This window comes from Rhinolophus sinicus, linkage group LG06 (assembly GCF_036562045.2).
Source record: "Rhinolophus sinicus isolate RSC01 linkage group LG06, ASM3656204v1, whole genome shotgun sequence".
In the NCBI taxonomy this organism is placed as follows: Eukaryota; Metazoa; Chordata; class Mammalia; order Chiroptera; family Rhinolophidae; genus Rhinolophus; species Rhinolophus sinicus.
The window spans coordinates 156,615,810-156,641,333 of NC_133756.1; the positions used below are offsets into that span (position 1 = coordinate 156,615,810).

General features: G+C 42.1%; 3 protein-coding genes and 1 long non-coding RNA gene across 8 annotated transcripts in view; 2 read left to right on the forward strand and 2 right to left on the reverse strand.

The window, feature by feature from the left end:
- Nucleotides 1–2,354, forward strand: part of STX3 (syntaxin 3) — a 76,275-nt gene extending 73,921 nt beyond the window's left edge. For 4 of the 5 annotated variants that reach the window (XM_019754045.2, XM_019754051.2, XM_074336431.1 and 1 more), the window contains 2 exons: nt 45–127; nt 666–2,354. In XM_019754045.2, the coding sequence (XP_019609604.1) occupies nt 45–122 (78 nt within the window). In that variant the 3' untranslated portion in view covers nt 123–127; nt 666–2,354. The remainder of the gene's footprint in view (nt 1–44; nt 128–665) is intronic. The other variant, XM_074336432.1, reaches the window with a different exon arrangement.
- A 658-nt stretch (nt 2,355–3,012) lies between these two features.
- On the reverse strand, nt 3,013–7,077 carry MRPL16 (mitochondrial ribosomal protein L16). Its single transcript, XM_019754080.2, has 4 exons — nt 6,892–7,077; nt 6,547–6,612; nt 4,434–4,582; nt 3,013–3,679 (listed from the first exon to the last, which is right to left on the reverse strand). Exons 1-4 carry the CDS (start codon nt 6,944–6,946, stop codon nt 3,194–3,196), a joined length of 756 nt encoding a protein of 251 aa, XP_019609639.1. The 5' UTR covers nt 6,947–7,077; the 3' UTR covers nt 3,013–3,193.
- A 49-nt stretch (nt 7,078–7,126) lies between these two features.
- LOC109459541 (uncharacterized) lies at nt 7,127–19,185 on the forward strand. The gene is made up of 4 exons (XR_012497597.1): nt 7,127–7,307; nt 10,954–11,062; nt 11,372–11,650; nt 17,446–19,185. It is a non-coding gene; the product is annotated as an uncharacterized LOC109459541 (long non-coding RNA).
- On the reverse strand, nt 11,407–25,451 carry CBLIF (cobalamin binding intrinsic factor). Its single transcript, XM_019754079.2, has 9 exons — nt 25,373–25,451; nt 24,247–24,423; nt 23,339–23,452; nt 22,589–22,729; nt 20,901–21,082; nt 17,320–17,497; nt 15,809–16,010; nt 13,575–13,693; nt 11,407–11,538 (listed from the first exon to the last, which is right to left on the reverse strand). Exons 1-9 carry the CDS (start codon nt 25,449–25,451, stop codon nt 11,477–11,479), a joined length of 1,254 nt encoding a protein of 417 aa, XP_019609638.2. The 3' UTR covers nt 11,407–11,476.
- Nucleotides 25,452–25,524: the final 73 nt, after the last annotated feature.

Here is a 25,524-nt window from a genome sequence, read left to right on the forward strand (position 1 = left end):
TGATGTTTCTCATGTGCCTTTTCTTTCCTTGTCTGGATGAGCAGAAGAAGATCCTGATCATGATCTGCTGTGTTATCTTTGCAATCATCTTAGCTTCTACCATTGGGGGCATATTTGCCTGAAAAAGGTGAGCCATGTGTGGGGAGGGTCAGGCCTGCTACTTACCTGAAACTCTTGTGTCCCAAAGGCATTCATTGTCACCTGGTGCCCTAATCTGGGTGGCATTAGGTATTGGAATGGTTAAATGTTGGAGGAAACTAAGGAAAGAGATGTTTCATAGTGAGAAAAGTGAGTGTGGAATGAATCTGTAGGAGCAGGTAGGGAGACAGAGACGCTCCTCTGTTCCATCCCAGGTCAGGTAGCAAATGTGTGGTTCAGAATGCTTTGTGTAAAGGTGTTGATCTCCTGCAGCAACATTTGGGTCCTGGCACCTGGGAATGGCATAAGGAGAGTTAGTTCTTGCATTAGAAGCGCCCTGAACTCTTTGGAACAGAGCCACACAGTAAACCTGAGGTAAATATTCTCCTTTACAAGGTCAGGACAAATTAACGTAGCCTGTGAATAGTCCCTTACCCCTGCAGAAGAGGGATTAGTAACCGTGACCTTGAAAGGTCCTGCCGTATAATCTTTGATTTTCCCCTCCATTTGTCTATTATCTCATTTAGCCCTTACAGATGGATCCTCGACGGGCATTTTCAATCCTGCTCCCACCTCTGGTGCCATCACTTCTCCACTACAGATTCCACAACAGATACTCTTTCCATTATGAAACCTCTTATGACACAGGGCACCAATCAGTTACCTACCGAAGCTGTGCAAAGGGAGACTTATGACAATACAGAACAGGGTGGCGGGCAGAGGTGAAGGACCAGCGGTACAGAAACATAGCTGGTCAGGAAGATGGTTTAAAGGAATGGACTGCAGGGTTGAGAAGAAGGCGTAACAGGTGCCTGTTCAGTAAATCAAGGCAGATATTGTAGCACACCGTTCATCAGATCTTATTGTAACTGCTGTAAGTTACCAGTCGGGCACCTGTTACCTCTGCTCTTCAGGTTCTTCTAGGGCTCACCTTTGACCAACCCTACGTCTACGTCCTTCCCGTGAGCTCCACTAGTCTTCAAGTGGTGTGTCTCATGGTAGGCACCATGCATGTCTTGCTCACTGCTGTGCCACTCACAGGTGCTTGGTCACAGGCATTTGACTCAAACCCTTTAAGGCATTAGTGGAAAATGGCTTGTTAGTATCAGAAGCTATGTAAAATGCCTGAAGAGAGTTAATCCACTTACGCAAAAATACAACAGCCCTCCCTCCCCCATTACAACTTACACCTTAGTCCTTTCTCTATGGGTGATGATGGTGGGGTTCTATGAACAGCCTCTCACTCTCAGATGGCTGGCCCCAGGATGGTGGGTCAGTAACTAAACATGGATCCGAAAGTAACAGGTTTATACTGTGATTGCATTCCTAACCATCATCAATACCATGCTCTACGAACCGTAATAAAGATGAAGATGTTAGGTCAGAAAGGTGACATGAGGCTATCACTTCCCTTCTTACCCGATTCATGTTGCTAGTTGAAACTGTTGGCCAGCAATGTCTGTACAAAAAAGTGTTCCAAATACTGTCCCCAATTCAAGGTTCAGGTTTGTTCCAATGCAATTTAGTGATTAGTTGTACTACAGGACATTCACTAAAAATACATTAAAAATAGTACGTAGCTTTTGAGGACCACACAACTGTTCAGATAAATTTGTATTTTTGAAAGTAAATTACTTTCTTTGCTGGAGATCTTACTTTTTAAGAAAGTGGGATAAAAAAAATTGGACATTTTAATCAGTGTGCTTTCTATCCACTTCCCACTTTCAAAAGTGAATGGTTTAGGACCGGCCTGGTGGCTCAGGCAGTTGGAGCTCCATGCTCCTAACTCCGAAGGCTGCCAGTTCGATTCCCACATGGGCCAGAAAGCTCTCAACCACAACGTTCAACTCCTCGAGTCCCGCAAGGGATGGGGGCAGTGCCCCCTGCAACTAAGATTGACAAGGCACCTTGAGCTGCCTCCTGGATGGCTGTTGGTTGGAGCACGGGCTCTCAACCACAAGGTTGCCGGTTCGACGCCCGCAAGGGATGGTGGGCTGTGCCCCATGCAACTAGCAATGGCAACTGGACCTGGAGCTGAGTTGCACCCTCCACAACTAAGACTGAAAGGACAACAGCTTGAAGCTGAACGGCACCCTCCACAACTAAGATTAAAAGGACAACAACTTGACTTGGAAAAAAGTCCTGGAAGTACACACTGTTCCCCAATAAAGTCCCGTTCCTCTTCCCCAATAAAATCTTAAAAAAAAAAAAAAAAAGCGAATGTTTTAATACTTCTCTATTTCATTTCCTTTAGTTTGAACAAGGGATAGGAAACTACTGTGAGCTAGCCTCTGAAGAATAGATTAACCTTGTTAGGTGCAAATGGGGAGCTGGAACTACGGGGCCCTCATTTGTCCCCCAATGACTATTTAAGTGCTGTGTTCTACAGGTTCTACATTGCACTAGAACCTGCTGGGACACAAAGATAGAGCCAGACACTCTTCTTCCTCAAAGAATTTCAGACCTGGGAAAGACCACACAATTTCAACTTTTGTTTTAATCAGTTCCTTTTGCTACAAGGCAAGGGTATGTTCCTTGCCATATTGTCCAACATCCCCCCTTCCAAGATTGAGAGAAGATGAGTAGCTGGACATAAATATCTGTTGAATTAATTTATCTATGTACTGTCATTTTTTCCTTTGCTTTTCCAAACATGTTTGTTTGCATTTGTTAACTAGTGAAATGTGATAGAAACTAGCTCCTGAAGTGTGTACATTTGAAAGGTGTTAAGTCTGCCTTGCATCAGAGGTGGGAGATGCAAACATTTGCTTCATCTTATAGCCAAACAGGACCAGAGCCTCCAAGAGTCAATCAAGCCATTTCCTTAATCATTTAAGGGATTAAGAGTGACCAATGAGAAGTTACATCCGGAAGTGGTACTCAAACTTTAATATAAATATAATGCACTTAAAAAATCAACAGATATTGTCGTTTTTCAGAAATGATCTGCAGCACTCATGCTGCTCCTTGGTTGACATCAGAGGGTGGGTTGGGGAACAACAATGTAGATTCCTTCCCTCTCAATCGCCTTGCACATTTCTTTCTCACATTCTCACTACACACGTTCAGGCATGTAGAACTTGCCCCAGTATCGCCCCTTCTGGGTCAGGTCATATGGGCTCAGTACTTTGCGTATCCCCAGCATGTTGGCAGTGGCTATGCGCTCGAAGGTCCAGGGGTTTTGGTTGTTACGTTCTCGTTCCTCTTCATCTTTCCGCATCTTCTCTAGAGTCTCACGGCTCACAGCCTTTGCTGGGAAGGGCAACTTGTGGGCAACCTGGTCAAGGAAACCTTGTACCTCTTTGAATTCACAACGTCCACCCACCTCTACTATGAGGCGGCCAGCCTTCACAGGAGTCACGTAGTGATCAATGGCCCCTTTGCCTCCCCCCATGCGCTGGCCCATACCCTTGCGGGTGATAGGCTTGAAAGGGGCTGGTACTCGCCATAAGGCAAACATGTTCTTGGGGTCCATAGAGCGGTTGATTGTCAGGCGCATCATTTCAAAATGGCCCCAGCGGAGGTAACCACCACCCAGTGCCTAAGTGAATGGAAGAATTAGAAATATGGGGATTTAGTTCAACAATACACATGAAAATAAGAGTTCTAATAAGTACCACAGAAGAAACGCCTAGGGCAGAGTAATAAATAAGAACAAGGGTGGATCCACTTCAATGGACAGCCAGTGGAAAGGCCTTTTTGAGGAGGTGACATTTAAAGCTGAGGCCAGTACAGTACGAACGAGGCAAAGGAAAAGAGACAAGTGTTCCAGGTAGAGGAATGGCATAGGTGAAGGCTTGGTGAGTGAGCAGAAGTCAGTGTGGCTGGAGTAGAGTGAGGAACGGGGGGACATGAGGCTCTGAGAAGCAGACCGGCTCATGCAGGCTGTGGGAAGGACTTGAAAACATCACAATGGCTGCTGATGGGAAATAAACCCCCGTCCACGCCCATTTGTGTAGCTACTGACATCAAGTCTTCATGGAAGCTACTCAATGAGTAAGGAAACAGCTGGACAGTTTTATTTTTTCAGAGGCTTGACATCTCGGACTCTGATTATGGGGTAAATTAGGTAGCCTCTCCCTTCCCCCGCTTTTACATTACTTTCATTCTACATATAAATGGAAAAGATACATAACTCAAATGTTTACTTGGGTAATGCACATCAGTTTAAAGAGCAACTGGTGGCAGTTTTAATGATACCTGTGAAGGAAGAAACTAGAATTAATTCAATGAATATGAGATTATGTTAATCCACGGCTTCTACTGTGTAGCTGCTTGAAACTGAACTTACTCACCAAGATTGCAAAATTGCCTTCTGTGAACTCAGTCGCTTCAGTGGAGGGTCCCCGTATGTCTTTCAAGTTTTTATGTTCTCTTCTTACTTTTGGCACAAGTGGTACCCTCTCGACAAATCTAAGCTTGGGCCTTTCAGGAATGGAAACATCTGAAAGGAGCATGGACAACCAAGAATAAGTGAAACTACACATCTTAAAGGATTCATTTTCTTCCTTGAAAGATTTGTAGCAATCAGGTGAAAGTCTTACATAAAAGTTACCACTGAACAATAGTTGTAAAAGTATGTTAGGTTTTTCTTGTTGATGCTTTTATTGATGTTGGAATCCTCTGGTTATGACAATGTTAATGCAAATGTTTTTGAACTTTTGAAGATAGCAAAGTTTTAACCTTCAAACCAAAATGCATTTATTAAATGCTTACCCTGTGCATAACACTATAAAAGGAACAGTTTGGGATGGTAGAGATACAAGACTGTCATAGAATAACACGAGCTAACATTTTCCCCCAGTTTGGAATTTTCACTAAGTGCTGGAATTGAGCTGACTGCTTTACATGAATTATCTCATTTAATCTTGAAAACAACTTTATAGCCTTGGTATTTTTTTAGGGATTCTTTTAAAAATTTTTTGAACTTTTAGAAGTTTTACACATATCAAAGGGCCAAATAAAAAAATGTGCCACTCAGTGAATTATCACAAAGTGAATGCATAAACACACCCACATAACTATCACCCAGATCAAGAAACAGAACATGAGGTAGGTAAACAGTTTTAATCTCAGTTTTATAGAAGAGGAATTTGAGGCCTAGAGACATTTTATAATTCAGTCTGGGCCATCCAGTTAAAACACAGCCAGACAGTATGACACTTAAAAGCTACACTGCCTCTCTGGAGGTTAATGGTGGTAGTAGAAAGAAAACTGTATTTTACATGAAAATATCTAAGTTCTGCTCTGCCTTATTCTTGTTGGGAAAAATTCCAACCTAGGACTCTTTTGATCAGTGCTTTCCTTTACATATATAGGGGCTTTTTATGTTGAGACCTCATATATCCTACAATTTGCAACAGCTTGCTGGGTGAGGGTGGGTGGGCTGAAATGCAGGTCAGACACGCTACATCTTTATCACGTCTGATATGTTGACAATTTGGAAAAAAATTAACCTGTAAGTTATCTAAGATGTTTCTGAAGTAAAACAAGCATGGCTCCACAATGGAGTCAAATATAAAACAGGGGACTTCAAGGAAATATCAAATTATTAATGGGCTATTCGGTTACAGAAACTGCCCCTTGCCCCCATTTTTATAAGCAGCTACAGAGAAACTTAGTAATGGTTTCTCTAGCATACAAGTCCATATATACTTCTGGAGCATGTAGTAGTTTCACAATTATTTGTAGAAGACAAGGCTCTGAGGTCAAGGTCCCCTTTCACTTTGTTGAGATTTCCAATATATTAAGAAAAAAAGAAATGGTAAATTAGATTTATAAACTTGTGGCTTACCTTAAATGTTTACATTTAACAAATTAATGCTTTTCACATAATATTGTTAAATGACGACATATACAGAGGGTGCCAAAAAATGTATACACATTTTAAGAAGAAAAACTGTATTAAAATTGTAATACTCAATATATACCGATAACAAAAGATGAATACAAGTCACGTTTGACTTCTGCAATTATAAGAGGTTCTCAAAGTGGTTACCATCAGTGTAATTTTAATACAGTTTTTTCCTTTCTTAAAATGTGTATACATTTTTTTGGCACCCTCTATATATAACTTCGTTTGAAGAGAACATCAAGTCTAAATGGGAAGCCAATTAGCCATAGCTGCAGGTGGCCCATAGACCACACACCAGTGGTAGGCCAGAGGGTGGCAATCCGACTACACACTTGTTCCAAAAAAGCAGGGACCTTTCTGGGTCTCTTGTTCTTTGATATCTCTAGTGTTCAGAGAACTGCTTGGCATATAGTATGTTCCCGATACACATTGACTGAATGAGCGAATGGGGACAGGAAGCAAGCACAAGAACATTCTTATATCTTCACCTACCCTCTGCTGGGTTCCATCAGAGAAAAGACTTACAAACATGACAACGACAAATAAGCGCTCACCCTCAAAAGTTGGCACCGGGAGCAGCGTCTTTAGACCAGCACTGGCGGGCGGGGCTGCCCAAGAATCTACAAAGACAAATCCTGTGAAACGAGGAAGGCGACAGACCAGGGACTGGTACACTCTGGGCCAAACATACTCCTAACAGAGGTGTCTTGAGGGGTGGGACGAGGGTTCCATTAAATGGGCTCACAAGCTTAAGCCCTCCTCCCTCCCCCCCGCCAAAGCGCAGCCCCTATGAGTCCTTCAGGAACCATATGCGGAGCCTTCTTTGAGTTTGCGAGACGTAAGATTGGGGGTGGGGAGGATAAACGTGAAGGCCTTGAGGGACCAAGGGGACTTCTGACCTGATAAAGGCACTCGCAGGAGGGGCGCACTGGCACGAGCCAGCAGGCGCCACATGGTCACGTGTGTCCAGCGGGGCTCCCCACGGCGCCACAGAGGTTACCTTGATGCAGGTAGGCGTGTGGCGCGCTAGAGCCCTGCTGGACTAGGCCGTCCGAGCCGGAAGTTGCGTTTACGCCGGCGCACTTCAGAGTCCGACGGAAGCGGAAGAAACCCGAGCCTCTGCGCTTGGGTTCCGGTGCCCATTCCTGCGGGTCCGCCAGGCGCCCCGTCGGCCCTCTGGCGACCGCGTCCGACCTGGAGTTCTTACCTGGGTGACGGCGGCAGGCGGGGAAGTTTTCTCCGCGGAGTAGATGCTGAGGCAGGCGGTATTCACATAGCTACTTAGTTCTGTTAACCTAAAAATAAAAATGTCAAGGTAAGAGGCAACAAACCTTTATTTGAGATCCAAAAAGAAGTGTAATTCTAGGAAGCAGTGATTCATGAAGAAACCTACATAGTGTAACCATTAGGTGGTGAAGACAAGGGGTATTTATGAGAAAGGGAAGGGGAATAATTAATTGCATGAATAGAAGGAAGGACTTTCTATAGGTACAAATAAACCAACACAGTGAGGCTAATTCCGCTTGTGAACTAGTTCCGCAGGTTACTCCAATGCCTATTCAAGTTTGACAATCAGCTCTGAGCACTTTGAAATTTTAGTGAGTTGAGTATAAGTACAAGGTATCGTTTCTGGAAATTCAGGCCTACATCCACTGGGATTTATGTTTTTTTCCATCTATGTAAAAATTACCTAGCACCTCACTTTTAAATCTTTCTTAGTTTAAAATCCAGAGTTAAACCTATAGTCTAGTTCCAGGTCTGGCTGTTGACATAAATGGCACGTGCGTGCACACACGGGTGAGTGCCATCTCATTTTAATTAACAGATTGGGGTTTTGTTTATCAGATCCCATCCTGTTTCCCCCGAAAATAAGACCTAGCCAGACAATCCAAAAGCTCTAATGCATCTTTTGGAGCAAAATTAATATAGGACCTGGTATTATGTTATAGTATAGTAAAATAGGACTGGGTTTTATGTTAATTTTTGCTCCAAAAGACGCATTAGAGTTGATTGTCAGGCTAGGTCTTGTTTTCGGGGAAACACGGTAATGATAATATCATATTGTAATAAATCACCATGGAACTTCCTTGCCCCAGGAAGCTCACAAAACCTTCTTAAGGGGCTAGATAATATTACTTTCTTCATCAGTTTAGCCTCCATATGGTGTAGAGCATTTATAAAAGGACAATGGTATCATATGTTTTTCCACAACAAAAAACACCTCTAATACATATTAATAATTAACTATTAAAGTGATTTGCTGTTAACAAAGGGCCTTCATGAACACATAGATTATCTTATTTGAGTCCTATTTTATAGATAATAGTGGTGAACATGACGAACAAAAAAGTCTTCACTCATTCAACAAATATCTATTGAGCGTCAACTTTACTACCATGAGAAAAATTAATGTGTCTATACATATTCCAGAGCTTTAAAGCTAACTTAGATTTAGCCCTAACATGGGGACTTAGTATTACAGGAGAGCTATTTCCAGCATTTCTCATTGAGTAAGTCAATGGGCACAAAGAATGGATCAACTTCTTAATTGTTTGGCCAAGAAGAAGGAACAGTGTCAACTGTTGTTCTTGTTTTTGTCTTGGCATTCACAGACTATATATATCCATGGTATTCTTATGAATGGTTACACCACAATAAATCAATATGTTCTTTCATTTTTTGGAGGTCTGACCACTTATTATGTAGTAAAATCTGCCACTAATTTCCTTAAGAGTTTTTGACTTTGATAATATGCGTATAAAGACCAGAAGTAGGAATCCAACATAATTCTTTTTCCAAGTTGAAAGTTCTCATTTAATATGTGACTTTATAATGTACTAAATTCCCACACAGTTGTTTTGGTAACTTTTGACATTTTATTTCATTCCTGTGTTCTTCCTAATCTGAAACCAGTGCTATACTGTTTTAATTATTGTCACTTTATTACATATTTTTGTATATGTTGGTCAAGTTCACTTTACAAAAAGAAATCATTGTTATGTTTTGTGTTTGGTCTTCAAGGTTTAGAATCATTTCGTTAAGTTTCATTCTTTCTCTTTTTCCATTTTTATTTTCTCAGCCAGGATTCTTGTTCTTCTTTTAATTCTCATAGCCATTTGCACTTCTGAGCTAAATTCTTTGCTATTTCAAAGAATTATAGGGTCTCAGTTGGAAGGGGCTATAGGAATTATGTATTCAGTTCCACTTCATTATCAATCATGTTCTCTTCAATCATGTACTTACTATAGGTCATTCATCTGTCTGGTTAAATGCAAGTACAATCGCACACAATTTTTAAATGGAAGAAAAGTAGTTGGTATTAATCTTCCCTACATTTTCATAAATTTGCATAATTGACACGCCCCTGAAAATTTAGGCTTTACCAGCCATGGCCAGTAGAGGTCACAAAAGTGCTTATTATAGTCACTGAAACCTTAACCCAATGCAGTTTTGAGTGTTATGTAATAAAGAGACAGACTACACTCAAAGCGGAATTGCAATTTGTCATAGCAGATCTAATGTCAGCCTCATGTCTCTGCCCCCCAAGCCTGCCAATACAAATGAATACACACAGTTAATTACTAGGCAGGTAGCTAAACTGAGGTTTTCATACATGAAACCACCCTGTGGTTCCCTCTCTTTACTGTCTTCCACGGAGCTCTCTCATTCCTCTAATTTCTATCATTAGAGCAAAACTTGGGGGTGGGATTCTTTTACACACACACACAGGCACACACACACACACACCCCTTTCATTGCCCAATTTATGTTAAATAAGAAAAAATTATTTTTGTTTAAAATAGCTTTTTTCCCATTACCAAGTTGCTCAATGATTATGTATCTAATGGAGAAAACTTGGAAAACAGAAGTGAACAAACAAAATCAGTCACCAATAATTCTATCATGCAGAGGTACATTGTTAGATCCCTACTTCTGGCCTTTATAAACATATTATTAGAGTCACTATAACACTCTGGTGTGGGTGACATTACAAAGTTTTGTTGTTTGCTTCCTTCACATGAATGTCTCTTCATGTTAGCAAGTGTTTATCTTCAACATGAATTTTGGTGACTTTTAAATACCCCATCATATGCGTCCACCAGGGTCTACCTATCCATTGCTCTCCTGTTGGACATATAGATTCTTTCCATTTTTCTGTGTTATAAACATTATGAGAGAGCACTCACCACGCCCTAAGGGTTCCTTCCACTACTGTAACAGTCCTGGCCTTTTTCTAGGGTACAATAGGTATGTTTGGGATGGGAACCTGGGCCTGTGTGGTTCACAACTCTTTCTTCTGGAAGCCAGACTGTTACCAGAGAGCTGGTTCCTGCTCTGAGATGCCAGAAGGCGCAACCTGTGACAGGGCAGTTAAGTTGGTCTGCTTCTGGGGTTCATTAGGAAGTGTATTGAGGCTGCGTATCTAAGGTTCATTCTCTAATTGTCCCAGCAGACGTATTTTTTCTTTTTTTGTAAAAATTTATTGGGTGACACTGTTAATAAAATTATACAGGTTTCAAGTGTACAATTCTATAATACATCATCTGTATGTTGCACCAGCGGACGTTTTGATTCTTATATATCTTTGATTCTTATATGTCCTCATAGGATTCTTCCCTTTGTATAACTTTCAGAATTGGGGCTTTTAGGGGGTCAAAGTTGAGTGTATTTTAGGTATTTTAATACAAATTTCCGTATCCTTCCCTAGAAGGTTCGTACCAGTGTTGACTCCTACTAACAGAGATTAGAGTTGTCATTTATACATTATTAGCTTAAAATTGTCACTTATACATTATTAGTGGGTTTGTAGATCTAGATCTATATTCGATATATAAAAAATTTAGTATGTAAAATATATTAATATTTATATTACGTATTAAATACAAATTATATTTATATATTAAATATATGTTTATATATAGGTTATATAAAGTATACATTTTAAACTTGATTTTACCCAGGACAAATATTGGAAATGGAAGGGGAGAGTTATGACATAACATCATTTACCAACTCCTGAACGATCTGTGGGTCTCATATGAAGTAATACTGGCCGTTTCATGTATATATGTAAGTATATATGTTTAACTAAGTGATTTGAAAAGAAGTACTTGGTATAAGAAACAAAAATGGGAGTTTTTGAAATATTTCATTTGTAGAAATAAAGGAGTATGTTGGTTAATTAATTGAGAAGATCAGAACGCTCTCCAAAAACATCAACCTGGCTCTCCCATCTCCCGTCACCCTCAGTTTAAGTGACGACTGGCAGTCATTGCCTTGAGGAGCCAGACTTTTTTTTCATGGGTGGGTCACAGATGTTGAGACTCTGGAGAAGTTTACATCATTTATTCAACACAGGGGTTTCCATGTTTTTACCAGGAGTTTGGTACCACTGTAGATGTCCACTGTTCTGCATAGATTTGAAATGATGAAAAATTCCAGCCATCCTTTGGAGAAGTTCACCAGAAACCGGCCCCCTCGTCCCTAGTACTGTGTGAAATTGGCTGTGATGTGCTCATGGTTGAAAGGGATATAGTCAGCAACTCCTGGAAACAAGCAGAGAAACACGAGGTGACCATGGTACATATGAGCACCCCCACTTCCCACAGGATCAGCCCATCGTTACAGGAGTTAAGTGATCATGGAGTGTGCAGCTTGGTGAGTATGGAAGGAGCACGTGATTGAGATTTAGGGAGTCCTTGTTTCCAGGCTCGAGGTGGCCACGTGGAGCGTGTCTTGGGTGAGCCCCTTAAATTGTGTGAGCCTCCTTTTCCTCTTATATGTGAGTACAATTGCTCTAATAATATTTATCCTGAAGAATTATTTTCAGGATTAGAAATAATGACTGCCAGCTGCTTAATACAGTACCTGACACATAATAAATGTGCAATAAATGATGGTTATTGTTAAAATGGCTTGTTTAAGCCGATGTTAGAGCATTCAAGGCAGGAGCTCGTGTTCACTTTTGAAGATTTTGTAAGAAATAAGGAAGGGCAGTGGGTTGAAAATGCTTGTCTTTTCAGGGCAGGAAAGATAGATGGTGGTAGTATTGGTGACCAGCTTGCAAGTCACCAGGCGTCAGAAAAAATGACAATGCCAGTTTCAGATCTTTTTGGATCTCAGAGGCCTTTCTGTTTACCATTCCTTCCTTCAGAAAATAAAAGTAATTGGCAGACGTGAGAATAAGCCTGATTTACTTGTAAGTTCCCAAAGCAATTTTTGAGATGAAGGCAGTAGAAGAACTAATAATAATGAATAGCATTTTTGAACAAATGCTATATATGCGTCAGACATTGTACTTACTCATTTTAAACACATTATTTCTAATCCTCACCATAACCCATGAAATGTAAACTGACTCAGAGAAGAATCATTACTTGCCTAATGCAACTAGTAAATAAGACAAGGAGCTTCTAACCAAGGCCCATGTGACTGCAAGATCCTTATATGATGCAATTCCACAACTTCTGACTGGCCAGAATTTGTTAAATACATGATAGACTCTAAGAAAAACATCTCTCCCATTGTAATCTGATTATTGAAGCATCTTTACAAAGCCACAGTCTTGGCTCTGCTGTGACTTTCTTTGGCTTCATATCTCTCTGCTTGGTGACAATTAACATCAGATTAATTAGGTAACACCATCCTTAGCCAAAACCATATGCCATTGGCCTTTATGTCGGAGGATAGTTTAGTTTTTGTGCAAAAATTTTAAAGAATGTTAGTTTTCCTGAACTCTGAGATTTATTCTTCCCATTTTCCCCACACAAAATGCACGTACAAACATTCCTCTCTTTGAAGAATGTACAACACAAGAAGGTGAAGAATGAACAGAGTGAGGCTGTGATAGAAAACTCTCTCATCCTGGGCTTGACTATCTGCTCTGTCACACGCTAGATGTGTGTCTTGTACAAGTCCCTTTTATGTCTCTAAGGCTTAGTTTCTTTCTCTGTATAAAGAGAGTTACTAATATCTACAGAGTTGATATGTGGAATAAAACATAACAGCACTACACAAATAGCTATTCTTATCCCTCACATTTGTTTTCTCACTGGCTATGAATTCACTGTGCTTTTGTTTTACACATTTAATTTTTTAACCCCAACCTGGCCATCTTCTTAGCTCACATACTAACTTTTCTGTCTGTTTTTTTTGTGTCTCTCTTTCATTATCTGCTTTTTGCTTCTTTAACCATTGTTGTTTTAAGCAAATCAATCCACTTTTGTTGTTCACTGGATATTTTCATACTGGCTCAGAGTGAAGTCAGGATTCTTGATTTGAAAAAAAAAGGTATTTTAGATAGCTCCCCATACATTCTATGTATCTATGTATCTATCTATGTATCTATAATCTATTTGTCTATCTTTACCTATCTGTCATTTATCAATCATTTATCATCTATCTAATCACTGTATATATTTATAATATATTTGTGTATGTATATATATATGTAACCATTGTATATATACACATACAATCTCACAATTATTTATTTATCAAATGAATGAACAAATGAAATAAGGAAACAGAAGAATGTAGCCTTCAGACTATGGAGGAAATGCCCACATTGCTTTTCTTTTACCTTCATTCAAAGGTTTGTTGCCACTAAGGAACTGCCAGTACGTCTTGTGATTCACATTTTCAGCTATATTGTTGATAGAAGAGATGACAAGGCCCCAAGATGTCATTGTGGTTTCAAATCTGTAAGAATAAAATCATATATGATTAATATGTCACTTTAGGTCAGGCAATAAAGAGTTAAGATAAAGGGACAGAGACATTTAAATGCTTTAAAGATCCAATAAATCATGCTTAAAAGAGACAAAGCAAATGACTAATAAATCTGAAATCATATGGAATTAAATAAAATTAAAATGCATTAATTTAGAAGAAAACTGTCAATAAGCAAATTTAAAAAATGTAAATGTCTAACAATGGGCAAATAATTAGGTGAGTGATGGAATGAATATCCAACACTGGATATTTTGCAGTTATGAAAACTCTATTTTTCAACAATTTTCAGTGACATGGGAAAAGGCTTATGCAATAATGTTAAGCAAAAATGTGGGATACAAATTTTATGAAACCTCTCTGTCCCATGTGTATGATAGATCATAACTAGTTGTAATACAGAGAGAACACCTACAAAATGATAAAAGATAGCAATAGTGATTATATTGTGGATGGATTATAGAGGCTTTGTTTTCTTCTTTATGCTTTTCCCCCCTCAACATTTCTACTATGTATATTGTTACATTCCAGTCAGAAAAAGAAAAATCAGGCAGAATTAAAGCTAAGCTCAAGAAGAAGGAAAGTATAGTGAGAGCGTTATTTGCAAATTAAGTATTCTTGAAATGCGGCTTTTATCCTGACCTGTCTAAAGAAATTAGGGAAGTTATGGAGCAGGGCTGTGGGCAGCAGACATGTGACTTAACCTATCCCTGTGGAATAGATCCCACATGTCACTCAGTTGTCAATTCCTTGGCCTTTGTCACTCTTCTGACATCTCTCTACAGAATTTGGGTCCTGTCATCTTTCCTTTGAAAGTATCTTCTCTTTTTCTTTCCATGAGCTAGCATTTTCCCTGTACTCCTATAGTTTAGTTTTCTCCATACTTCTCTACTGCTTCCTCTTTTTGCAAACTATAAACATTCCCCAAAGTTTAACTTTCTCTGTTATTTATTTCTGTATTCTGCCCTTTCCCAACAGGGCAGTGGAAAGAACAAGAGCTTCAGAGTCATTCAAACCTATTAATTATCTCAACTCTATTAGTTACACATTATGTGACCTTAGGAATATTACCTAACCTCTTTGGACCTACGTGGTTCTGTCTGTAAAGTGGGAATAACTAGCTGTGTCTCCTGCTTTTGTTGGGAGCACTGTATCTGCCACCTTCTACACAGTTCCTTTACTTTGATCCTTACCTGTATCAGACGACGGTCCAGTCTCTTTTGCCTGTCCTGACGTCTTTTCTAGGACTCCCATTTTACCTCTAAAAGCTCCTAACATTTCTCTTCCAAATACCCACAATCAAACATGTCTAGAGGAATTATGCTGTCTTCTCTAAAAGACATTCTCTGTTCCTGACATGCTTATCTATAGTGTTGCAGCTTCTTTGTCTTGACCCCCCCATCCAGTGCTCACACCTGGGCACATCTTCCCTGGCATGAGCCTTTTTCTCCTGGGTGAAGTCCTCATCACGTCACAGCTTCACCACTGTGGTCATTTCTCCTGTCTAGCTCTTTTCCTGTCTCCCGTTCTCAAACACAAGCAACATTTTACAGCATAACGTGTCTTATTCAAAAACTTGCAGAGCTTTCCTGCAATATTAGCCTGGTACTTCCAGCTTTCTACAATATCACCCAACCTGTCCTTCCAGAAATTACTCACTTCCTTAAATCCTGCGTTCTCTTCTCTAGTCTCTTTTCTGGCTGACTCCCTGATCTGGAATTCCTTGCTCATTCCTGTCTTGAATGCTTTGTTCTAGCTTTTCCCTCTTCCTAGACACCACCCTCTCATATTTTCCTATATAGTACCTATGCTTTGAAGGTGGTCCAAAGCCACAAGCCTTCATTGACTATTCAAATCCACCATGGACTCTGTCCTTTGAGTTCCTATTTTTAAAACTATATCACGTATTGACTTGTATGATTTCATTTTTCCTAAGAGATTGCAGGCTCTCAAGGGACTATTACATACGAGATATCGGTTAAGTCATAAGAAGAAAAAAAGGTAAGTAAATGAAGGAAGGAGAGAAAGAAAATGGGAATTGAGGTTAGGCTTGGGGAGAATGCTAATGCCACTTGTAGCACGCACTTGAACATGGGATTTTTGCGTTGTGCTTCTTCTAGGACAACAAGTAGCACTGATCCGCTTTTCACACTGACATTGATGGTCACGTTGAAGAGCAGCTCCACCCCCCTCAGCTGGTTGTTTATGGTGTAAATGACAGTGATGTTGGCTGCAGAGGGGGGGACAGGACTAAGAGAGTTGGGTAGAGTTGGTTGCACCTCATGATCTGTGAAGAGCAAAGAGACCCAATTTGTTAAAGATTATCAATAGTGTAGAAGCTTCTTTGTAGTGTCTGTTGTTGGCAACCCATCCCAGAAACATTACAAGAAGTAGCAATGCGTTTTGGTGCTTTGTGGCTCACTCTGCGGAACTGGAGCTCTCATTACCAGTCTAGACAACTGATCGTAGCTGAAGAACTGACAGCTAGTTTTACAACGAACATTTACTTTGCTTCCCCTAAGAATCTGGAAGCAAAGGTAGTAAGTTACCAACCATGTGACAAAGCGCCTAGGCCACTATTGTAGCTTCCTAGGAAGGACCCCGTGGCCACCTGCTTAAAGTTGGGCAATCCCTGGGAAGCTGCCTAAGGAGTTAGGTGATGTGGCCGTGCCTGGTATGACTGGGAGCAGGTTGCTAGTGGTCTTTGTGGATGCTGCTCTGAGGCAGGCAAGGAGCTCCTTCATCTCCGCTTGTCTTAGGAAGTCCACGCAACGTAAGGCGGGTAATACTTTACAGTAGTATTTGATTAGAAAGAAGAGTTGGAGGAATCTATACCAAAGACAAGTTATCTCTGACGTGAGAAAGGTTTTACGCAGGATTCCCACTTTTGAATTGCATATTTGTGCAATGTTTGAATTTTAAGAGTCTCAGTTATATTTTCAATTGGGTAAAATAAAGATATTTCAAATAAAAAGGTTGTGCGCCAGGATTCCACCCCATCCCTATGGTGCTCTGCAAGCACCAAGGCTTCGTAGTTAGGTCTTCAAGGCTTGACTGAAAAGTCGGCTCTTCTTCTCCTAAGCCTCCCGGGCAATCTGAACGATTGCTCACATTTCCTTTGCTTTTGCACTGTATACGGCTTTTATTTCTATTTAATACTTATTTCATTCTTCCAAATATTGTGAGTTTTGCCTACATCTATGTCTCCTGACTTTGTAAAGAGCAGATATCATAAAATAATGTACTATGTTTGGTACATTTGTTAAATGAATGAATGAAGTTACATGTTATTTGATTGTTAGGACCATGGGTCTTCCCTCTCCATCAGCATCCCGTAAAATGCTTTACCTGTAGCAGGTGCTCAGTGAATGTGTCCTGAATGAACTAGACATGAGGCCTGCATTCTGAGGGCAGGACGGTATGGCTGTGTGTTAGCCCACAATTCTTGGGGATTGGAAGTCAGATGTGGCTCTGCCTACAGTGGATGTAACAGACATAAGAAAACCTATATGCCACGTAAAATTGACCCACAGATCATTCCTGGCATAAGTTGCCACTTTATGACATAAGGAGAGACAGAGGTTAAGAGTTCTTACCAGGGCTGCAAGACACGTGCGGTACATCCAGGTATGTCTTGCCTTCCAGCGAAGGGAGGATTTGGGCAATGGACATGGGGTTGTGGAATTTCCCCTGCTTAATCTCATTAAGTATTGTATCCACAGTCTTCTTGCAGTTCCACTCCTTGTTAGGTTGCTCAGGAGTCACGGAGAGAGCCTGGGGAGAGAGAAGGAATGCGGCGTAGCTGAGAGTTGGCCTTCACATGCCTTCTAAGGCGTAGACTCGATCACCCAGAGTCCAACCCGCAGCTGCATCGGTACAACCAACGCTGTCTTGTTCTCTGCGGCATCCCCACCGCCTAGCTCCGTGCAGTGATGCAACAAATACCTGTGCAGCACTCAGAGTCAGGGAACACTGTTAGGGCTGCTGTGTTAATAAGAGTCCTTGGCTGGAGAACGAGGATGAGAGCGGGGCAAAGCGAGCTCCGGGGAGCTTTGGCCTAGCACATCCTGGCCATCGTTTGCATCGTCCCGCACTCCCTTTGGTGGGCCCCTCCCATACTTGGTGATCGTGTCAAGACTCTCAGCCAGAGGCTCCACATCTCTGGCCACGGGTGGACAGACTGGATAATCACGGAGTGCCATCCTCTTGGTGACAGTGACTGGTGGGCACACGTACTAATAGAGTCCTTCCCTGATATACGGACATGGGGCGAGAGAAGCATCCCCCCTCCCTGCGGGGGTTACTCAGCTGGGACCATCTGAGTCAGCTTTGAGCTCCTCGTGACCATCTTCCTCAGCCACTTTGAAGAAGGCGTGGAGCAGGAGGGAATGAGGAAAACCAGGCCCGAGAGATGAAATCGAGAGTGGTCCTAATATCGTGCTTTGAGCCCTTTTTCCTGATTAATCCTGAAATTACTTAATCTAGCCCTGGACACCCCAGTTTATGTAAAATAGTAAGTCTCCATTTTTCTTAAGCAAAAATTATTTGGGTTTCTGTTATTTGCAAAATGAGACTTGATTAATACACAGGGAATTCACTCTGCTGAGTTTTATGTCTCATAGGTAAAATAGAAATAATAATTTCTGCCCACTTTTGGGGGGTGTCATTTGAGGTTCACATGGGATGGTGTGCAAAATCGTTTTGTAATGTGTGATATGTAAGATGTGGTCCTCACCTCCCTCCTGGGAGGGTTGTGCTGGCCACGGCCCCCAGTGCATATTAATGGGCTGAGGTTGCTGATGACCAGTTTCTCTGGAGCTGGAGATGGGAAGTGGAAGAAGGGAGAGGGGGAGTCAGAAATGGCGCTGTGCGGCAGAGGCAGTGCTGTGAGCAGCTGGACCCTGTGGGTGGGCACAGCCATCACTGTTACCTTGGCAGTCATGAACCATGGCTCTTGTCAGAGGACACTTTACAGGGCACTTTGGTTTAGGGGCATCAGCTACCATATCTTGTCCACTTGCCATACCCACCTCCCAAGTCCCACTGAGTGAGATGTACCCCCTTGGGGTAACACTACCAACACCAACACTAAAGAGGAGTGACACATAAAGCTGTGAGAAGTCGTTAGTAACTTCTCATAAAGACGTTTATCAGGCCCCTTTCCAAGTTCCTATTAGAGGAACCGTGAATACATGGTACTATTGATGGAAAAACAGGAGAAATCCTGGAACAGAGGAAATACTGCATGCATGCCTTTGGGAAGCAATGTGGGTGGTCTAGGCCACGTGAAGACCTACGCATCCTGGAAGAGGATGAATGAAGACTGACATTCAAGGTTAATGTCACCACTCTACTGGGAGAGGCCGTGAACAATGATTGAGCACCACATTGTGCCTGTGATTTGATTTATGTCTTTGCAACCTTGTTCCTACAGGGGAAATGAAATTAAAATAAATTCAATGTTTGCCTAAGATGGTGCAGATCTGGGATTCAAACTCAAGTTGTTATAGCTCCAGAGCCATTTGCTTTTCTACACCAGAACATTTAGATTAGAAAAAGGTTATATATTAGACATTGGGTAGTTTCAGACTTTAGGCTGCCTGGGTAAACTCTGAATATGGGCCGTAAGAGGTTAGGGAGAGGCTTTGTGTTGTAACTGACAAGAAATCCACATAGCCTATGATATCTGGATATGGATAAGGTCCTGCCTTTTCATAGGCAAAGCTTTAATTTTCATGAACAGCTTATCAGAGTGTATCTTGCAGGTGATAAAAACCTGGACAGAATCCACAAACCAAATCAGCCAAAGCAAACAATTCTCTGTCTTGCGCTGAGGTGAAGCAAGGTTATTTTAATTGAGTCATAACTACAACCTGTCTGATGTCCCTTTCAGACTGCCTTTGTTCCTCCACAAAGCTTTCTAGACCTGAGCCCTGGGACATGAATCGTGTATGATTCAGCCATCGTAACAAAAGAGTTTTGCTCCAAGGCAAAATTTCATTGACCATCACACGACATAGAAACTGACTTTGTTCTCATTAGTTGCTCCTACACATGGCACATTGGAGTGGGGAGTTTGTATTTTCTTATGTTTAGCATGAACTAATTTTTAGTCCATTTATACCTTTTGCTAATTTTTAACGTGTGGAATATAAATATGAGTCTCCATCCACCCTCCTCCCCCACACCCCCCCCAAAAGGATTTTTTTTTCCTATTAATAACATTAGTCCAGAGCTATGTTAGGTTTAAGGCTGGCATTGTAACTCCATGAGTCTCTATTTCCTGGGCTTTCTGAGTTGAGAAGGTCATGATGTAGTTTTGCTATTAATCTCATGGGACATTTTGAGACTCTGGAGCACAAATACTTTCTTAATTTGGAAGGGCCACAATGACCCTTTAGTCTCTGATTCTAGTTGGTTATCTCTTCCCACTATCATTGGTGTGTCTTCCCTGGAGACTGCTGCCCTCATCAACCCTAATCAGTGCGGGGGGCAGCGGGGGGATGTATTTGGAGCTGTATGAAGCAGCATCTTATAGAATCCAAGCCTGGGAAGCTACACTAAGGAAAAGCAGGGTGAGTACGGACTTGGCTCCCAGGCACACCTGGCTCTGCCATTTATTAGGGTTCCTTGTGAGGTTGAAATGAGGTCAAGACTGAAACAGAGATTGATGAAGATTAGATGTCCAGTCAGCTTTAGATGATTTTCATAAAGCATTTTGAATTCAAGCCCCTTCTTTTTTGGATCAAGATAAAGGGCTGAAAAAAGAATACCTGACCAGTAAGATGGAATCAGACAATTCAATATTTTTTTTGAGGACCTACTTTAATATCCTTAATTTTTATATACCAAACTTTCATTCGTCTATATTTTTTATGAACAAACTGGTCAGTATTAATAGTAAACCAATACATTTTTGGATTTCTTTCTTTTTTTTTTCCCAAGGAAGGGGAAAGAGTTCATGTAGATTTCTTTTCACACTTTACCTATGAGGTAGGAAGGAATTAACACTTACTTATATTTTACCAGTAGGGAAATCAAGGCACAGGAGACACAAGGAATCTACCTCAAGTACACCAGCTGGTCTTTCGCAGAGATCTCAGAAGCCTGGTCTCTTGAGCCCACAACCCAGTCTTACTGGCACGGAGCCAGCGAGGAGCCTCAGTGACGTGTTTACCTGCATGGCGAGGCCAGTACTGTAGATGTCCCCGATGATGCCGCTGTCTTTGATCCTCATGCTGATATTCTCCACAGTATCCTTTAGTACCTGCCCAAACAGCATTCTGTAACCTGCCTCTGATCCTACAGGGATCTTGTTGTACATACAGGTCAGAGCCAAGGTCGCCATTGCTCCCGTGTCTGTGAATCACAGGGGGATAAGACAACCACCACCAATGATATGAACAACTAACATTTATTGTGTTCCAGGTACATTATCTCTTTTACTCTTCAGGACAACCTGTGAAATAGGACCTATAATTATCTCCATATAAGGGATGAGAAAATGGAGGCTCAGAGAGGTTAAGTAACTGTCCAAGGCCACACAGCTAGTAAGTAGCAGTGCCAGGACCTGAATAGACCCAGATCTGTAGGACTGCATGGTTCATGCTTTTAATTAACATAGACAGGCAGTATATTTAATCCCATTTCTCTTGTCCCAGTGTTTATCTTTCAAAATGTCACTGGTTCCAGAAGGCTCAGCCGTCACCACCTGTCAGAGAAGCTTTCCCTGGCCATCCCAGCACAACAGGTGCAGTCTCTTTTCTGAACTCCTGTAGCATCTGCTGTTTGTACCTGTGTGCAATCTTGGCACTCTCTGCTGTTTGTGTTACTGTGCTCTGTGAACTCCTGGATGGTGCAAACTTTGCATCCCCCATAGTACCCAGCACAGGGGCCTTTCCACTATTTGCATGGGAGAACATGTGTGGGCTGAATGCGCCAACTCTGGCATAACAAGACCAGAACAAGTGAAAGGCTTGCCAGGCGGCATCTTTTCTTTCATTGATCTTCCCTTCCCCACCGCAATCTCTATCTGAAAGTTGCATGGCTTCATGAAAAGTGACAGAATTGTTGATACCAGTGTTGTAAAAAATGTGCAAATTTCCCTGAAGTGGCAGAGATGCCCCAGATGGGAAACAGAGGCCAGTCTGTTGTTCACCCACAGGGAAGGTACTCAAGTAAATATGTACCTACTTGTCCTGAACACGCCTAAAGTGAGAGAGGTTGCTGATGAGGCACGTATGGGGGGGGGAACCTGAGAAGACGTTACTGCTTAGAGAGTGATGGAGGAGAAACGGGGACCATGAATGAGGGGGTTATGCAGAGAAAGGATCAGTAGATGCAGGAAGGGCGTGGTGTTGTAGAGGAAAAAGCCTCCATGTCCTTGCAGAATGAAGGAACAGGATGGCTCCAGTGGTTCCTGGAAGGGGAGACTGATGGGCTTAGTGTTCAGAGAGTAGCTGCTTAATACAGAATATTTGGATGCTCTAAGGAGAAGCATTGAGAAGAATAGCGTGGAAGCATCAGAAGTGATAAAAGAGAGGGTTCAGGAAGAGCTGAGTCTAGACATTGATTTAATAATTTAATAATTTGCCTGGGACGAACTGACTTGGTAACATGTTTCTTGTCCCCAGTAGAGATTCTGTACCTGCCAGACATGTATTGTTCTGGTTCCTATGTTTTACTATCTCCCTTTCATTTATTCCTGAATTCATGTGTTCAACAAACATTTGTTAAATAGCTCCCCTCTACAGACATTTTCGTGCTCTCCGCCTCCTCCCCACTCCCACTTCCCCCACCAGCTCCATCATTCAGTGCCCTTGACGTTGTCAGCTCAGGGCCGTTTGAAAGTGGTGACCTACTCACCTATATTGAAGGGAGAGGAATTGGCCAGTAGGGTCTTGGCAAAACGGGCTGCTATTGGTAAGGTGGTCTCAGGGTTCTTCTGGCACAGTGCCAAGACTGCCAGGCTGGGTCCATAGAAACTTGAAGCCTCGGCATTGGGGCCTTGGAAGGGGACAGAGGGCCTTCATAAGACTAACACTTCCCATAGTGAGGACATTTGCACAAAAAGAAACGCCCAACCTTTTGAATAGACATTGCTAGAAAACCTGTCCAGGCTAAAGATACTATCAATATTTCTCAGAATAAAAACATCTGACATGAGACTGGAATAAAAGGGATGATGCTGTCTTCAGGCAGGTGATGCCATGGTAAGTTTCTGGCCCTAGGCTAGTGGTCTTTTCTAGTTTCTTTTCTTTTCTTTTTTAAATTGGGGAACAGTGTGTTTTTCCAGGACCCTTCAGTTCCAAGTCAAGTCGTTGTTTTCAGTGTAGTTGTGGAGGGTGCATCTCACTGGCCCATGTGGGAATTGATCCGGTGACCGTGGTGTTATGAGCACCGCGCTCTAACTAACTGAGCCATCCGGCCACCTCTCTAGTGTATTTTCAATTGGAAGTGAATATCTCCCATGGGGGCTTAGCTTAGGGAACCTGAGTGGAAGAGACCTTGTGTCTCTTCCCTAACTTTCCACTCTCCCATCCTCTTCTTTCAGGTTTAAAAGTCTCAGGAAGGAGCATTTGCCTCACTCTCCCTTCCCTTCCAATGAGCTCTTACTTGAAGGTGCCCAGTTCTCCATTTGTTTCTGTAGAATTGATACTTTATTCCCAGGGTCTCGGCAGGAGGAGGTGAGAGCCATAATGGTGAGGGCTAGCTGACCAATGGTCAGGTCTGTAGAGCAGAGAACAAAATAGTTAAAGGTATTTTCAGGGAAGAGAGCACCAGGGACCAAGGCTGATCTCTCTGCTTCTTTCCAGATCATTTTGGTTTTTTAATAATGTGATTAGATCATTTTTTGATCAGACTTCTTAAGGAAAGAAGTATGGAGAAATACTTCAGGAGTATTGAATCTAGTATTCAATACTAGATTCAATAGGAGTATTGAAATATTCAGGAAGCCATTGAATCTAGTGGCCTCTGGTGTGACTTGACGACTCCCCCAAGAATCCCTGGTGTTTGTTTAGAAAAGCAGCAAGAACACCCATACAAATTCATATATGAAAATTCACAGTTGCAAGATGATTTCAACTTTATTATCTAACTTGAGCTTCAAGTCACCTCCTGTGAGGTAGGCAGGACAGGGATTTGATGATTATTATTATCCTTGGTATTATTACGTTTAGCGTTATTGTTATTAGAATCATCTGCATTTTGCAAATGAGGGAAATGAGGTTGAGTGGGACCAAGAGACCTGTTCAAGGTCACGGGGTTAAGTGGCAGAGCGAGAACCGGAAGCCCATTCTTTTCACATCGAGTCTAGAGCTCTTTGTATGTTACCACCCTCCTCTATGAATGACCTGACTTCACACATATTTCTTTCCAGGTGTTTTCCAGAAATGTCGGCCGAGGTGTTTGGGTGATTGAGGTGTGACCAGAGGCAGCACGGGGGTGGGGGTGCAGGGAGTTGGGATCTGGGGGTGGACAAGACTCAGGAAGCATGTGCAGGGAGGGGTCTGGGTCCTTACCAGCTGTGTCACTGGCCATGAGCTTGTAAGTCAGGAGCTTCTGAGTCTCCAAGTTGTAGGCTCCGGCCAGGTTCATGGCGATCAGGACGCTGGGGTTGGGGTAGGCTGAGTGGGTCACCGAGCTCTCCATAAGCACTTGTAAACCATTAACTAAGGCCTTCTGCGCTGGGGGAACAGCTGCGAAGAGACAGCCATTTACAAGACCCCTCAATCCCTCTTCTCAGAAACACATTTGCTGGGTCTTCTAGGAGGAGACAAGGTTAGCATTGCTGTCCCCCCCGGGGATGTCCCCTCTAGGGACGATGACTAAAGGGAAATGGAGAAAACGCTGAGATTTGCTTTTGAGGCCAGTTAGTCCCTACATCTTCTCAAATAACCCTTATCTTTAAGAAAGTGATTTCTCGTTTAACAATTTCAAGCACTATGGCTCACAGTTCATGTTATTTCTAGCACATTCCTAGAAATCACTGATTGCCTTGCATCCATTTTTTCTCTCTCTTACATGATGAATATTAAAGATTTGGGACATGTCCTGTCCTCAGTGAGTACCCCAAACTCCCACTGGTAGCGGTACTTGGTCAGAACAACCATTGAGTGTCTGTCTTTGTATCATCCACCATCATTCCTGTACCAGTATTTCAATCACTCAATATACAATGCATAGATACAGGGAGCATGCCATGTGTCGACAGAGGCAGAGATTGGAGTGATGCTGCCACAAGCCATGGGACACTAAGGATGGCCAGCAATCACCAAAGCTAAGAGCATGGAGACCTCTTCTCCCTCAGAGTCCCCAAGAAGGAACCAAGCTTGCTAACTGACAACTTGGTGTCAAACTTCTGGCCTCCAAAACTGTGAGAGAATACATTCCTTTTGTTTGTAAAAACACACACACAAAAAAACCCCAAAAAACAAAACAAACAAACATACAAAAAAAACATAGACTTGCCTTGCAAAAAATTTATGCTATTAAGTCAGGAAAGATGAACCATAGACACTCGCAGCCTGACTCACCCATTTTGGAACTCCTCCGGTGACTGCTATTTTTAACTCCTCACTCATCAGCAGACCCCAGTGTCGGGGCTTTCTGCTTCCCTGAGCTGCTTGGGAAACACACCATACTCACAGCATGAGCTTCGGGCGTGGGTGCTGGTCCCAGCCATAGCCCAGAGAAGGTTCAGGAGGTAAAGGGTAAACCAGGCCATTCCTCTCTCTCTTGTCCTGTGCACGTGTCCCATCCACAAATCCCAGTGTTTGCAAGTGGAATATCCCTCTTCT